General features: G+C 44.2%; 1 protein-coding gene across 7 annotated transcripts in view; it reads right to left on the bottom strand.

Annotated features, from left to right (window-relative positions):
* The window catches only part of WDR97 (WD repeat domain 97), a 100,876-nt gene that overhangs the window by 56,202 nt on the left and 28,983 nt on the right, over window positions 1-15,691 (bottom strand). For all 7 annotated transcript variants that reach the window (XR_011020967.1, XM_068237830.1, XM_068237832.1 and 4 more), the window contains 5 exons: window positions 11,492-11,624; window positions 9,209-9,333; window positions 8,367-8,424; window positions 6,588-6,743; window positions 2,404-2,550 (listed from right to left, as the gene is read on the bottom strand). Coding sequence is in view for 6 of the 7 variants with exons in the window: in XM_068237830.1 (XP_068093931.1) it covers window positions 2,404-2,550; window positions 6,588-6,743; window positions 8,367-8,424; window positions 9,209-9,333; window positions 11,492-11,624 (619 nt within the window). In the remaining variant the exon portion in view is untranslated. The remainder of the gene's footprint in view (window positions 1-2,403; window positions 2,551-6,587; window positions 6,744-8,366; window positions 8,425-9,208; window positions 9,334-11,491; window positions 11,625-15,691) is intronic.

Genomic DNA, 15,691 nt, shown 5'->3' on the forward strand with positions numbered 1-15,691 from the left:
CATTATACGGGACTGAATCAGAGCCATATGGTTCTGATCCAATTCTGTACAGTTAGTCAATAAAGGTATTACTGGAATCAACATTTGTTAGTTTGATGTCTACATTACTGCTTCTCAACTAACACCAGACCATACCTCACTTGTTCATATTACCAAAATCATCATTATTATTTATTTATTTATTTATTTATTTATATAGTCCATCGTCTTCTTTACCTTTACTTTTTTCACTTACTTTACTTACTTTTTGAAAAAGCAAGATACTAACCACTGTACTAAGATGGGTTCATAATACAGAAATGGTAAACATAAAGGTGACAGTAACTAAGAAAGACAACAGTCTTACAACGTACACAGTAGGAGAACAGAGGCGCTAGCAGGATAAAAATGGATAAAACCTTTAAAATTTGCATGGAGAAAGTGGTGGACTTATCGCCATAAAGCAGACACGTAAGACTGTCTGAATAGTAGCAATCACATTTATTATATAGTACCCCAAAAAGTGCAGTGCAACGCGTTTCGCATGCCAAGCCCACTTCATCAGGCAATAAACGTGGGGACAAAACAGAATTTCGGCAATAGCAGGTGTAGCACCTCAGTGGCACCTGTTCTCCTACTGCTATACCGTGTCCACCCCTGGTGGAGGGGTGATCTACCCCTTTTTCTGATCTACAGAGAGCGACTTTTTATCCCTGAGTGAGGACAGGTCTAATCTCCTCACCTGCCTATACAGTAGTTGCCTATGTGGTAACCCACGCTTGTGAGTATACTCTTCTCACTGATTATCCTTACTTTATTTTTGCATAACATACTACACTATATTGGGCTTTCGGTTTCTCTAAATTTTACAACGTACACAGCCCTTAACAAAAACAAACAAAACAAAACAAGAAGTAAGGCAGTGGAGAGGTAGATTCTGCAGGCAGAAGAGCTTGGTCAGTGGGTGAATGAAGACTATTTACTGATCAGCCAAAACGTTAAAACTACCTACAAAATATTATATGCCCCTCGTGCCTCAAATTAAGTCTCTGACCCACTAAGCCATTGACTTCACATTTCATTTGTTATCTGGCACAAAGATGTTAGCAAACTTTCCTTTAGGTTCTGTAGGTTGCAAGGTGAGGCCTTCACTTTCAGTAGGTACTAACTACTGCATACCACTAAAGCCATTCAGATCCTTATGCTTGTCCATTTTTCTGTTAACAACACGTTACCTTCAAGGACTGACTATTCACTTGCAGCGTAATAGTCTAACACCCTTTAAACCTTTAAAGATGTCACTGCGGTAGCCTCCCCAACCCCCCCCCCCCCCCCAAAAAAAAATATAGCCCATCATGCAAAGCATCCTCGTCTCTGGTGTCTGTCATCGCGTGACTAGAAGGAAGGTGGGTTGTGTGTGTCACTGCTGGATGCTAGAGAGGTGAGTAACTTCCCCCTCACACTCTGCATGGGCCCATTCTCCACCTTCTGCCACTTTGGCCTGGGCAGTGATCCGTCTTGCCCACCCGTCCTTAAAAAACTGGCATGACTGGATTCTAATTGTCTCACCAAGACCTTGGAAATAAAACGACTGGCCATAAAAATAATGAAATAAAAGGTTTAAAAAATAGTCATAATTACAGTCCAATATTTTGTAGAATGAATTGCAGCAGCATGTGTGTATTTTCCTATTGAATGTAAAATAACTTTGGCAATCCTATCTGGTAAAGCATAATTTTAGTGAAATTTCCACTTTAACATTCTCCTTATCCTCCATATCTCACAGAGCAGACACAGACTACTAGGGTTTATCGGAAGAGCCGAATTCCGACTTGGACGAAAAGCTGCATTCCACCGACAAATACTGAATTTCGTGTTCCAATTTTCAAGTTCCGAAAGGGATTTTCAGTCAGTAAGTCAATGTGGCCAATAGTTCTGTCAATGTAAAAATTGGCTTCGTACACAAGAATTTTCAGCAAACATGGCATTAACACAATGACTAGGAAAGTGAAAATTGGCTTCTGAAACAAGAATTTTCGACAAACAGTGACACCAACAAAATGGCCACCAGGGATTCCCTGGTCCCCGAAAAGTTTTCCACATGGATCGAGGGTCCAGGGGACCAGTGCAGGGGATGCCCTTGTCCCCTGGACCCCCTATTCATGTGAAAAACAGCCCCTTCTGCCACTTTACCTCCACTGTGGCCTCCGCCCTCCAGGGTCCAGGGAATCCCCAGTGGTCATTTTGGTGACATCAACATAAGCCGAAATTTCTTGTTTCCGAAGCCATTTTTTGCATTGGCGGAACGGAGCACAGTACTCGAAACAGTGTAGTTTCTAATTTCCAAAAAGGCCGAATTCCAATGCAAAACTTGGAACTTGGAGCAGTTCTGATCCCGAGAGCTCATCCCTACAGACTACATACCTGCAGGTGTCTTGGCAAGGAGTGAATGGAAAACCCCAAGGCAGAGTCAGTAAAGAAGCCTTTATTGCTGTTTGGTGGAATAAATGGATCTTCCCGTGGTGTGTCCGGGCATAGCTCTTCTCCATTTATATCATCTTCCTCAGAGATCTATGAAGCAAGAAGAGAAATATGAACTTCCCTTGAAGAGTCATATCTAGATGGCCAATAAGACTACTGACTAACTCATTTCAGTTTGCACGCAAATTTAAAGAACACTTCTGAGATCATTATTTGTATCTGTAATGTCAATAATATACAGAACCTCCCTGCAGTCTCATATTCCAATTTTCAATTTAAAGGACATCTGAAGTGAGAGGGATATGGAGGCTGCCATATTTATTTCCTTTTAAACAATACCAGTTGCCTGGCAGCCCTGCTTATCTATCTGGCTGGATTAGTGTCTGAATCACACACCTGAAACAAGCATGCAACTAATCCAGTCAGACTTCAGTCAGAAACGTGATCGGCATGCTTGTTCAGGGTCTACGGCTGAAAGCATTAGAGGCAGAGGATCAGCAGGACAGCCAGGTAATTTATATTGTTAAAAAGGAATTAAATATGGCAGCCTCCATATTCCTCTCACTTCTGATTCCCGTTAAAGTGGACCCAAACCAAACATTTTTTTAATTAAAAATATTTAGTTGCACCACTCTGACACATACAAAGATAAATAAACACTCCTTCAAACCTATGAGCATTTCAGTGCATGCTTTTCACCCTTCTCTTTTCATAGCTAGGTTTATACTGGGGGCAGCCATTAGCAATTCCTCCATTGCTGGACACCCTCTGCTCCACCAGTTTGCCGGAAAAATCCCGGCAATTTGAAAGGAAGGGAGGGGTTCCTCCAATAAATGTAAAATATTTTATATTTGTCATCATGCAGCTGAAAAAAGGCTGCTATTTATTATTATAATTTAGAAAATAGATTTTATTTCTGAAATCTTGTATTTTTAATTTGGGTCCACTTTAAGCCAAAATTCTAGTTAACTGATTGCTTTGGGGAAGAGGGGGACTGTTGGTCAGTATGGAAAACCTTGCACAGGTATATTGTTTCCCCACTGACAATATGGCACTGGTTCAATCCACTACTCCCAGCTATAACCTTTTTTTTTATAGACAATAGTCTTAAAGGAGACTGAAGTAAGAGGTATACGGAGGCTGCCATATTTATTTCCTTTTAATCAATACCAGTTGCCTGGCAGCCCTGCTGGTCTATTTCTCTGCAGTAGTATCTGAATAACACCAGAAACAAGTATGCAGCTAGTCTTGTCAGATTTGACAATAATGTCAGAAACACCTGATCTGCTGCATGCTTGTTCAGGGGCTATGGCTAATAGTATTAGAGGCAGAGGATCAGCAGGAGGGCCAGGCAACTGGCATTGCTTAGATGGAAATAAATATGGCAGCCTCCATATCCCTCTCACTTCAGTTGTCCTTTAAATAGGAGTTCCAGACATTTCTCTCTATGTATTGTCTACAGGAGTGAATGCTCTATCGGCCGGTGTTAAGAAGAGATGGAATTTTGCATTGACTGTCTACCATACCTCCCAACTTTTTGAGTGAAGAAAGACACACCCTTGCCACACCCTTGCCACACCTCTAACCACGCCCCACCACAACCCTCATCACTCATACCACAAAGAATTTAAAAATGAAAGATGTAGTTTTATCATTCAAACCACACTGGTCCTTGCTATCATCATAAGCTTTTTCTATTGGCAGCACAGTGGCGTAGTGGTTAGCGCTCTCGCCTTGCAGTGCTTCGTCCCCTGTTCGAATCCCAGCCAGGGCACTACACAGAGTTTGTATGTTCTCCTCATGTCTGTTTGGGTTTCCTCCAAGCATTATGATTTCCTCTCACATCCCAAAAACATACAGATAAGTTAATTGGCTTCACTCTGAATTGGCCCTAGACTGTGATAAATACACTACACTATACATAGGCATATGACTATTCTAGGGATACAATTGTGAGCCCCTCAGAGGGACAGTTAACAAGTGACAAGACAACATACTCTGTACAGCGCTGCAGGAGATGTCAGTACTAATAAAGAAACATAGCAACTTAAATGATGGGAATAAAGTTTAAAGTCAATTAAACACATTTTCAGTAGAAAAATATATATATTTATACATCAGTTCAGAAAGAGGGACAAATGAAGAAGAAAGAGGGACAAAGGTGTTTGGATCCTGAAGAGGGACTGATCTTCTGAAAAAGGAAAAGTTGGGAGCTATGTTTTTACATCGGTACAGTATATAGGTTAGTGCAGCATATAATAGGAGAGTAAAGTAACTGTAACAGGAAACTTGAGGCTCTGCACATTGATATTGTCTTAGAGAGAACTAGGCCAAAGCAACAAAAATAGCTTGCAGGCTCACATGACAAAGACAACAGGAAAACCCATGACATCTGCAGCAATGTTCACCTTGCTTCAAGGCGAACTATAAGCAGCAACTGAGACCATTACTGACAAACTAGTGGACCTAAGCCCGTTTAAAAACGGGCTCTAGGTCTTTTTTTACCACCGCTGACGCCGCCAGCCAGAGCGCATGCGTGCACCCGCCGCGCACGTGCCCACACCCGCCATGCGCGCCTGCCGCGCGAACGCTACCGCCCGCCCACCCACCTCACTCCCTGGTCCCGTCGAGCTGTTCGTTACTGCGCACATGCGCAGTAACAAAATAACAGGGACGCTGCATAACGGCTGGACGCAGCGACACAGGGTAATTATTATAAAGGATAGGAGAGCACAGGTGAATTGTCAAGAGTTTGTTTTAGGTCAATAGATACACACATCAATAAAGCACTTATAAGGCTCAGTCCCCACTATAGCGGAAAACAGACAATTTTATGTCGGTTTAGCCGCGATGAAAAACTGAAAGTGAACGGATCCTATCTTATTAATAGGATCCATTCACACTTGTGAGTCTGCAGCGGATCCGTTGGATCCATTGTGGTAAGCGTTGTGCGATTTTTCCCAGGGAGTGGAAGTGTTTTCCATATGGCGTATGGTGGAAACGCGCTGGATAGTGTACTGGTTAGGGGCTCTGCCTCTGACACAGGAGACCAGGGTACAAATCTGGGCTCTTCCTATTCAGTAGGCCAGCACCTATTCAGTAAAGAGAACCTGGTGCAAGACTCCCTAACACTGCTATTGCATACCATGTGTGGCTGCGGCTTTGAGTTCATCAGGAGAAAAGTGCAATAGAAAAGTTGTGTGTCCTATCTTGCTCCAGGCTCTAAGCAGACCACAAATGGACCATTGGAGGGGACAATACACTGCCTGCTTCCGCCGGCCCTTGGAGTCTGGCTCAAGTGGGACCCCAGCCTTAGAAGATGGAGTGAAGAGGGAGGGGCAACAGTCAGCTGTCAGGAATTTACATATAAGTTAAAAGACAACTGAAGTGAGCAGAATATGGAGTCTGGCATATTTATGTCCTTTTAAACAATACCAGTTGCCTGGCTATCCTATTTGGCTGCATGCTTGTTCAGGGTCTATGGCTAAAAGTTTTAGAGGCAGATGATTAGCAGGATAGCCAGGTCACTGATATTTCTTTCAAATGAAATAACTATGGCAGCCTCCACATCTCTCTCACTTCAGTTGCCCTTTAAGCAGCCCGTATGTCTGGATCTACTAATCATGTTAACGTGGTTTTTCGCTGCATTTATAACCCAACGCCACACTAAATTCTTATATGTAACCTTTTTAATGTTTAAAGGGAAACTGAAGTAAGAGGTATAAGGAGGCTGCCATATTTATTTCCTTTTAATCAATACCAGTTGCCTGGCAGCCCTGCAGGTCTATTTCTCTGCAGTAGTATCTGAATAACACCAGAAACAAGCATGCAGCTAGTCTTGTCAGATCTGACTTTAAAGTCTGAAACGCCTGATCTGCTGCATGCTTGTTCAGGGGCTATGGCTAATAGTATTAGAGGCAGAGGATCAGCAGGGCTGCCAGGCAACTGGTATTGCTTAAAAGGAAATAAACATGGCAGCCTCCATATACCTCTCTCTTCAGTTCCCCTTTAATTACAAGATATAAAGTCTACCATACATATAAAACAATCATGAATTTATATTCTCATGTGTTATAAATAATACTGTATTTCCAAATATAATCTATACAGGTTTCCTGGGCTCTCACTACAATGCGTGGCCTCTGGCGGTAGAAGAGCTGCAGGTATCGCTCCATGGCTTCTCTTCTGGTGTCTTTGCTTCTCTTTGGCTTCTTCCGTGGCCTTATCTTTCCCTGTAGGATAAGGTTGAGGTCCTGATCTCTGGCGCTGAGCAGGGAGTATCCCTGAAAAGGTGACCCAAGAAGATGTTATTCTGTGTCACACTGGCCACACACTGGATTAACAACAGTCTATTGTTATTCTCACACACAGGACTACCACTGGAATAAAGGTCCGTAGACACGCTATACAAAAGGCACTGCAAACAAACAACTAACGCCGCGGAAACGACTTTACTGGCGACAAAGACAAACGATGAGTCTTTCCAACAACGTTGCCCTTACACAGATATTGGAAATGACCAACCTATTTAAATACTGTACGCACAGGCAGTAGCAACATTATAAAAAAGCATGAAATGTTCAGGGAATTGGCCTAGTGACACCCCCATGGTGCTATTCCTGCTAATGTAAAATTTTACACTTGGGGGCAGCCTTCAGGCAGGAGACCCGGGCTTAACTAGAAATCACTGGGCCACCTGCAAAACTTTGGATGGGGCCCCCCTACCTCCCACCACAGGTATAGGTGCCTGCCCCCAGTATAGCCAGTTATAGGTGCCCGCCCCTAGTATAGCCAGGTATAGGTGCCCTCAGTAAGCCAGGTATAGGTGCCCAAAGTTTAGCCAGGCATAGGTGCCCAAAGTTTAGCCAGGCATAGGTACCCTCAGTATAGCCAGGCATGGGTGCCCATAGTATAGCTAGGTATAGGTGCCCCCAGTATAGCTAGGTATAGGTGCCCTCAGTATAGCTAGGCATGGGTGCCCCCAGTATAGCCAGGCATGGGTGCCCCCAGTATAGCTAGGTATAGGTGCCTTCAGTATAGCTAGGTAAAGGTGCACTCAGTATAGCTAGGTAAAGGTGCCCTCAGTATAGCCAGGCATGGGTGCCCATAGTATAGCTAGGTATAGGTGCCCTCAGTATAGCTAGGCATGGGTGCCCCCAGTATAGCCAGGCATGGGTGCCCCCAGTATAGCCAGGCATGGGTGCCCCCAGTATAGCTAGGTATAGGTGCCTTCAGTATAGCTAGGTAAAGGTGCCCTCAGTATAGCTAGGCATGGGTGCCCATAGTAAAGCCCAGCATGGGTGCCTCCAGTATAGCTAGGTATAGGTGCCCTTAGTATAGCTAGGCATGGGTGCCCTCAGTATATCCAGACATGGGCAAACACTGACTAAATAATCTACAAATGAATATTGTAAACAACAAGAAATGTCATTTATTATGTAATTTTTACTACAGTTCCTCTCAGGGCTGGCACATCCATTAAGGCAAAGGAGGCAATTGCACCCAGGCCCCTGAGTCCATAGGGGCCCCCAAGTGTCTGTCCCTTCTTTAGAAATGAGTGGTGCCTCAGGCCGCTGAGTACCGTGGCTTGTAGTAGCAGGGAGGCATATACTTTGCCTGATTCCACGCCGGCCCGGTTACCATGGTTTCCTCTGCCTCGCCTTCCTTCTTTCATCCTGGTGGTGAAACACAAAACGCACACACTGTGGACAGCCACAGCGTTGCTCTCCCACATGTCAGATGCACACTGATCACACTGCAGAGTCATACGAGGCTTACAGTGCATTCACACTGGAATCACTACGCCCTCACATGACAGAAGAAACATGCTAGTCAGTAGTCACACAAGAACCGAATACAAACTAGAATGACATTTCACTCAGTCTTTGTGTATCCTCTGTCTGTACCTGCTCCTGCTCTCCATTCTTCCCATCATGCTCTGCATGGAGACTTTCTGCAAAATACCTGGAAATGAGGGAAGATGTGTAGAGAAGGATAAAATATCATAAACTAAGCAGTCTATAGAAGCCGAGGGGTTGCAATGTATATAAAAAAAAGAGTGAAAAGGGAAGAAAGCGAGAGAAAGATGAGCAGGGGGAAATTTGTATAGAAGGGTGAAGAGTAAAAAAGAGAGAGAGAGAGAGACAGACAAGACAAGACAAATAACATTTATATTGTGCTTTTCTCCTAGCAGACTCAAAGCGATTAAGCTGCAGCCACTAGAGCGTGCTCTATAGGCAGTAGCAGTGTTAGGGAGTCTAGCCCAAGGACTCCTAAAGAAAGGAGAAAGAGAGAGCGAGAAGGGGAAAGCTATGTAAAAAGGAGAACAAAAAGCAGAGCTGGGACAAGGTCCTTCAGCACCCAAGGCTGAGACACCAAAGTGCACCCCTCCATCCCTCCCACCCCAGCCATCACACACTGATTGCTATTAGACTAAGAGGAGCCCCAGGGCCCCCAACCCCTCCAACCCCTTAATCTCTAGTTATCTGGCTTGCAGTCACTGCCATGTATCCCCTTTCCTTATTTCTCTCTGCTTCAAAGACAATTGTGGAATGATAGTTGAGTGAGTTGTGCGCCCCCTGCGCCCCCTCCTACACTGCGCCTTGAGGCTGGAGCCTCTCTTGCCTCTGACAAAAAGTGAGGCATACATAAGGGAGACAATGGCTCAGAAGGAGAGACAGATGTTAAGGGTAAGAGAGAAATGAGAGAAGACACAGGACAAAATAGGAATGGGAATCTCTAGCAATACCCGTGTAGCAGAGATTGTGGCTGGGAGAGTCTCCTCCTATCATCCTCAGAAAGAGACATCAGATAATCACTGGGGATGGTAATTGGTGGGTCTCTAGTTACTGAAGGGGGCTTCATACACATTATCTGAAGTAATAAAAAAAAGACAATACTTTTTGTATTCAATAACATAATTCATTGTTAATCGTTATTCAAGTAGCTTAATCAAGTCAAAAGATGTGTAGGAAGTAACCAGAACAACGCATCAATTAGGCAAAGATTAGCTACTCAGACCACCTTGTTAGTTGATTTTGGTGACAATATACAGGGGCGTAGCAATAGGGGGTGCAGCGGTAGCGACCGCATCGGGGCCCTTGGGCCAGAGGGGCCCTCCCTCAACTACAGTATTAGCTCTCTATTGGTCATGTGCTCATAATAATCACTTCTATAGGTGCTATGGATAGCAGTAATCATTAACAAACCGTTCCCCATCCCCTTCTTGCACCTCTGACACTGTAGTTGCCATTGGCAGGTTTTGGTGTGCCGTATCAGTTGTTATGTATAGAGTGCTTGGGGGGCCCCATTGTAAAACTTGCATCGGGGCCCACAGCTCCTTAGCTACGCCACTGACAATATAGGTGGTACCCCAGCAGAGGTAGACCAGCAAAAGTGCCACCCTGGGCTTCGCAAGTTGACAGTGACGTAGCAATAGGGGTTGCAGAGGTCTCGACTGCACCGGGGCCCTTGGGCCAGAGGGGACCCGTAGGACCCTCCCTCAACTGCAGTATTAGCTCTTTCTTGGTCCTGTGCTGGTAATAAATCACTTCTATAGATGCTTTGAATAGTAGTAATCATTAGCAAGCTGTTCCCCATCCCCTTCTTACACCTCTGACACTGTGGTTGTACTTGGAACGTTTTGGTGTGCCAGATTAATTGTTATGTATAGAGTGCTTGGGGGGCCCATGTAAAACTTGCCCTGGGGCCCATAGCTCCCTAGCTACGCCTCTGCAAGTTGACCCATCAAGCAGATACTGACGGATCACACAGCTCTCATCTTGCATCATTGGGCAGCTTTAGGTTTATTGGATAGGCTAAGGTTGCATGTAAGTAACAAGTGGGTGTGGATCATCACCAGAGATCTCCAACAATCTCCTGTGGAGTTACAATCGATCCAGCAAACATGGTCATGGACTAGATCAGTGATCTGCAAACTTGGTTCTCCAGCTGTTAAGGAACTACAAGTCCCACAATGCATTTGCCTTTATGAATAATGACTGTGGCTGTCAGACTCCCCCAATGCATTGTGGGACTTGTAGTTCATTAACAACTGGAGAGCCAAGTTTGCAGATCACTGGACTAGATTATTAAAATTATCGGCTATTGAACATTAATTCAATAGGTGTGCATGGCTTTGAGACTTGGGCCCTTATTTGAATGATTTTTTCTACTCAGTTTTCTATTAGGATATAATGTTTCACTTTTCAGCAGTTGAAACAGTACTGAAAAATAGGTGAAAAAGCACTGTCAAAATTATTCTGAGTATTTTCTTGCTTGCTGGTGGTTCAAAATCAATTTTATTGATAATGGCCCATATGCAAATAAGTTTTTCACCTGAATTTTCTCCTAGGTGATATTTTTAAATTTGACATTAAAATGCGTTTTAAGCCCCCCAGAAAGCAAGGCAATACTCAAAATAATCTTGATAGTATCTTTTCATCTACTTTTTGGTACTTTTTCAACTACAAAGTGCTGAAAAGTTATTTTAACAGAAGATGAAAAATATCTCCTAGGGGAAAACGCAGGAGAAATAATGAATTGAATAAGGCCTTGATGTCTCAGCAATGCACAGATTTTATTCTATAAAGACCCAAAGGACCTGGCAATTGTTTTGTGGTCCAAATAGGGTCCTCTTGACAAACAGAGCAATTTCACTCAGGGCCGTGGAGTCGGTACAAAAATCTTTCTACTTTGACTCCCGACTCCTCAGTTTATGAAACCACCGACTCCAGCTCCGACTCCAGGTACCCAAAATTGCTCCAATTCCTCGACTCCGACTCCACAGCCCTGATATCACCATCACAAAAGGAACCCTACGTCACCCCCCAAAAAATTGTCAGTTATTTGGGGTCTTTATAGGTTAAAATCTATTCCTCACTAAGACCTCTAGTGTGCTGATTTTCCTTCTACTTTGGATGGACTGCTATTAAGTGTTCAAAAGCGTGTAGTTCTCCTCTGGGTCATATTGCCACATTGTTCCACTAAAGTAAACCCTAGTCGACCACTCCAGGGCTGACAGGGCAGTTACCTTTACTTGATAAGATCTGGGTAGATGTTTGAAAAGGTTGATTCGGTAAAGATGACTGTGAATTGCCACTAGCAGATCTCCTCGGTCTCCAGTGAAGGCCAGACAGTCTGGTGTCGAATTCAAACACAACGTCCTAGAATCACACAATCAGCATGATGAGTCAAGGAGGCTTATTATTAATCTGAGGCACTGAGTTGGCCCTGTCTGGTTGGTTTGTGGATATTAAGTGCATGCTGGAATAATGACTAACTTGTGGGTTGTGTGCGGGCAGGCCACAGGCAGTAGTGTTCATACAGACCCATATAACTTATTAATAGCAGATGCCAAGATTATGGCAAAAATTCTGGCCAGTTGGTTAATTAGATGCACCCCCACTATTGTACACCCGGGCCTGAGTGGGTTTAAGCCTCTTAAGAGAAAATATATCAATATATGTAGACTGTCTGCAAATATAATGACCTATAACAATTCCCTTGATGCCAAAAAGGCCTTTGTTTCGGTCAAGTGAGACTATCTTTGTTTGGTACTTGTCCGGATTGGAATGGGTACTCGATTTCTCAAGTTGGTCCAGCTAGTGCACATGAAGCCGAGGGCAAAAGTTCATAACCTTATTGGTACTCCGTCGGGGTGGTTGTTTTTGCTTGCCACTGAGCGTTAAGCAATGTTGATGCGTCATTCTCCCTCAGATTTGTGGACTGAAAATTGGTATTATGGAGCAAAATCTCTCTCTATGCAGATTTTACTTTCTTCTATCTGGGGGACACTGAGGTGTCATTAACATTGTCTCTTGTGGTTATTAACCACTTGCCGACCACGCACTCATAACGCGCGTCGGCAAAGTGGCAGCTGCAGGACCAGCGACGCAGATCTGCGTCGCCGGCTGCAGGCTAATTAATCAGGAAGCAGCCGCTCGCGCGAGTGGCTGTTTCCTGTCATTTCACGGCGGGGGGCTCCGTGAATAGCCTGCGGGCTGCCGATCGCAGCTCGCAGGCTAAATGTAAACACAAGCGGAAATAATCCGCTTTGTTTACATTTTTTCAACGCTGCTACAGTAGCAGCATTGTAGTAGATCAGCGATCCCCGGCCAATCAGCAGCCGGGGATCGCTGTCACATGACAGCGGGGAGCCTGTTAGAGGCTGCACAGGACAGATTCTTTGAGGTGCCCCCCCCCCCGCCACCCACAGCATGCAGGAGCGATCAGACCCCCAGCACATCATCCCCCTAGTGGGGAAAAAGGGGGGCGATCTGGTCGCTCTGCTTGTCATTTGATCTGTGCTGGGGCTGTAGAGCCCACCCAGCACAGATCTGAAAAAACAGCGCTGGTCCTTAAGGGGGGGTAAAGGCTAGGTCCTCAAGTGGTTAAACGGTTTGGCAACTTATCAGGTGATCGTCTTGGATAGGTCGCTAATTTTATACCTGAGCCAGGACCATCTTGGCTCCACCCACTCGTGTCCTTTGACCTTATTGAACACGTTTTCACATTTAGGGATCCTGGGGATATCTTTGAGCCCAACCATATGCCTCTACTAAAGAAAACTTTTTTGACAAATGCTAGGCCTGCAAGAACTCTGATCTGGCATATTAATATTGTATAATTAAAATGTTTTTCCTACCCACATTTGTGTATTTGTTTAGGGGGGGGGGGGGTAAGTATTCAATTTTTTGTTCCAAATAGATTCCAGGTTTGCTTTAAACATTAGGAAATTCTGTCTTTTGATATTCTCAAAAATCAGTGTCAATTGGGAGATGAGATGTTTTTAGGTACAAGCAGCTACGCCATGCTATGCAATCACAATTTAGAGGTGAGAGGTATGTATGATGAAAATATGATTGAAAATCAATTTTTTTATGGAAAGATTGGATAGACTGCTTTCTTCAGGCTTGTATGGCTACCTAAGTTCAGACAGAGCACACAGGGTATCTTTGTGCCGTCTAAAAGGGCAGGGCGATTTGGGTAAGATGGACGAGGTGGAATGGCTGGAGGGGATATTAAAGCATCATAAAGTTTTAGTTTCAGCTAAAAAACAATTGAGTCATACAAATATCATTCATCTGGCTTATTTCACCCCAGTCAGACTGCAATAATGGAGTCTAGTACTAATCCTCCTATGTGTGCCAGATGTGGCACTGATGAAGGAACATGTATACATATGTTTTGGAAGAGCCCTAATTATGACCATATTTCCAGTACAATAGTGGATTTAACTTCTATCCCAGGTCTCCTATCTCCTAAAATAGCCCTTTTAGGAATTATGGAATCAATCTACTTACCCAAGAGTGAACAGGGTTTGATTATTCTCTTGTGTCATCATAAAGGATACCTGAAGTGACATGTGACATGATGAGAAAGACATGGGTATGTACAGTGCCTAGCACACAAATAACTAGGCTGTGTTCCTTTTTTTTCTTTCTCTGTCTGAAAGAGTTAAATATCAGGCATGTAAGTGGCTGACTCAGTACTGACTCGGACAGGAAGTTACTACAGTGTGACCCTCACTAATAAGAAATTTCAACTATAAAACACTTTCATAGAAGAAATGGCTTCTGAGAGCAACAAAGAGGTAAAAAAGGGGAATTTCTTATCAGTGAGGGTCACACTGTAGTCACTTCCTGTCTGAGTCAGGACTGAGTCAGCCACTTACATACCTGATATTTAAGTCTTTCAGGCAGAGAAAGAAAAAAAGGAACACCACATAGTTATTTGTGTGCTTGGCACTGTACATACCCATGTCTATCTCATCATGTCACATGTCACCTCGGGTATCCTTTAAAGTGAACCCGGGGTGAGAGTGACATGGAAGCTGCCATATTTATTTCCTTTTAAACAATACCAGTTGCCTGGCAGTCCTGTTGATCTTCTGGCATCCGCAGTGTCTGAGTCGCAACCCTGAAACAAGCATGTGGCTAATCCAGTCAGACTTCAGGCAGAGCACATGATCTGCATGCTTGTTCAGGGCCTGTGGCTAAAAGTATTAGAGACACAAGGCAATTTGAATTAATTAAAAAGGAACTAAATATGGCAGCCTCCATTTCCCTCACACTTCGTGTTTCTTTTAAAAAGAATAAGCCAGACCCATCTTGTACCTCCTCCTGGGTTCATTCTATTAATGCACTTGCACCTTTACATAAGTTGACCTTCAAAAGTCCCATTTGCCTACATAAAATGTATACAATTTGTGAGCCCTGGTTGAATATCAAACCTGGATCCTGGGAAAACCTGTGTGTTTCCTCCACACTTCCTCTTTTTCTTGGACCCCTTGTACACTTTGTGACCACTGTTGTATGGCTCTTATGCATCGGAATTAAGACTTGCAGGCAGTTTTGGTCTCCGGTTTTCCTTTCTTTCCCCTTGTTCTTTAACACCCCCCTTCTTTTTATTTGTGTTCATTTGCTTATTCTGGTTATGAGTCAAGCTACAACTATTGATTATATGGTCTGATAGCCATGCTTGTTAAATGAAAAAAATGTAATGTTTATACCATGACTCTATAATAAGGGAGTATCATATATTTTAATGTTTTTGTTCGGTATCTGTTTATTGAAATCCACAAAAAATAAATGTGAAAAAATAAAATATCTGCTATCTGAAATTCCAAGATTGAACCCAGGGCAGTTTCTAGGCTAAAATGCACCCAGGGCGAGAGCGTAAATATTGCGCCCCCAGTGTATAGTTTAGATAGGTAGCTTCCCCCAGTATAGGTTAGGTAGGTAGGTGCCCGCAGTATAGGCTAGGTACGTAGGTTCCCCCAGTATTGGTTATATAGGTAGGTTCCCCCAGTATAGGTTATATAGGTAGGTGCCCCCAGTATAGTTTAGATAGGTAGTTTCCCCTAGTATAGGTTAGGTAGGTAGGTGCCTCCCCTCATAATGGAGGGGGGAGCCGCAGCCGCGGGGAGGGCAGCCCGACCTCTCCCTCCCTTCCTCTCCCCGGGCCGCCCTCCGTGCTCCCCATTCGCCGCCGGACTTCTTCTCTCTGCATAGACGCAAATACACACGCTAGAGTGTGTATCAGTGTCTATGCAGAGAGGAGAAGACCGGCGGCGAGTGAGCGGTGATTGGAACCTGGGAGGTGAGTAGTTGTGTACAGCGCTTCCCTGCGCTAATTACTCTGCAGTCTGAGGGGGGAGCACGGAGGGCGGCCCGGGGAGAGGAAGGGAGGGAGAGGCCGAGCTGCCCTCCCCGCGGCTGCGGCTCCCCCC

Source organism: Hyperolius riggenbachi, chromosome 5, assembly GCF_040937935.1.
Source record: "Hyperolius riggenbachi isolate aHypRig1 chromosome 5, aHypRig1.pri, whole genome shotgun sequence".
Lineage (NCBI taxonomy): Eukaryota > Metazoa > Chordata > Amphibia > Anura > Hyperoliidae > Hyperolius > Hyperolius riggenbachi.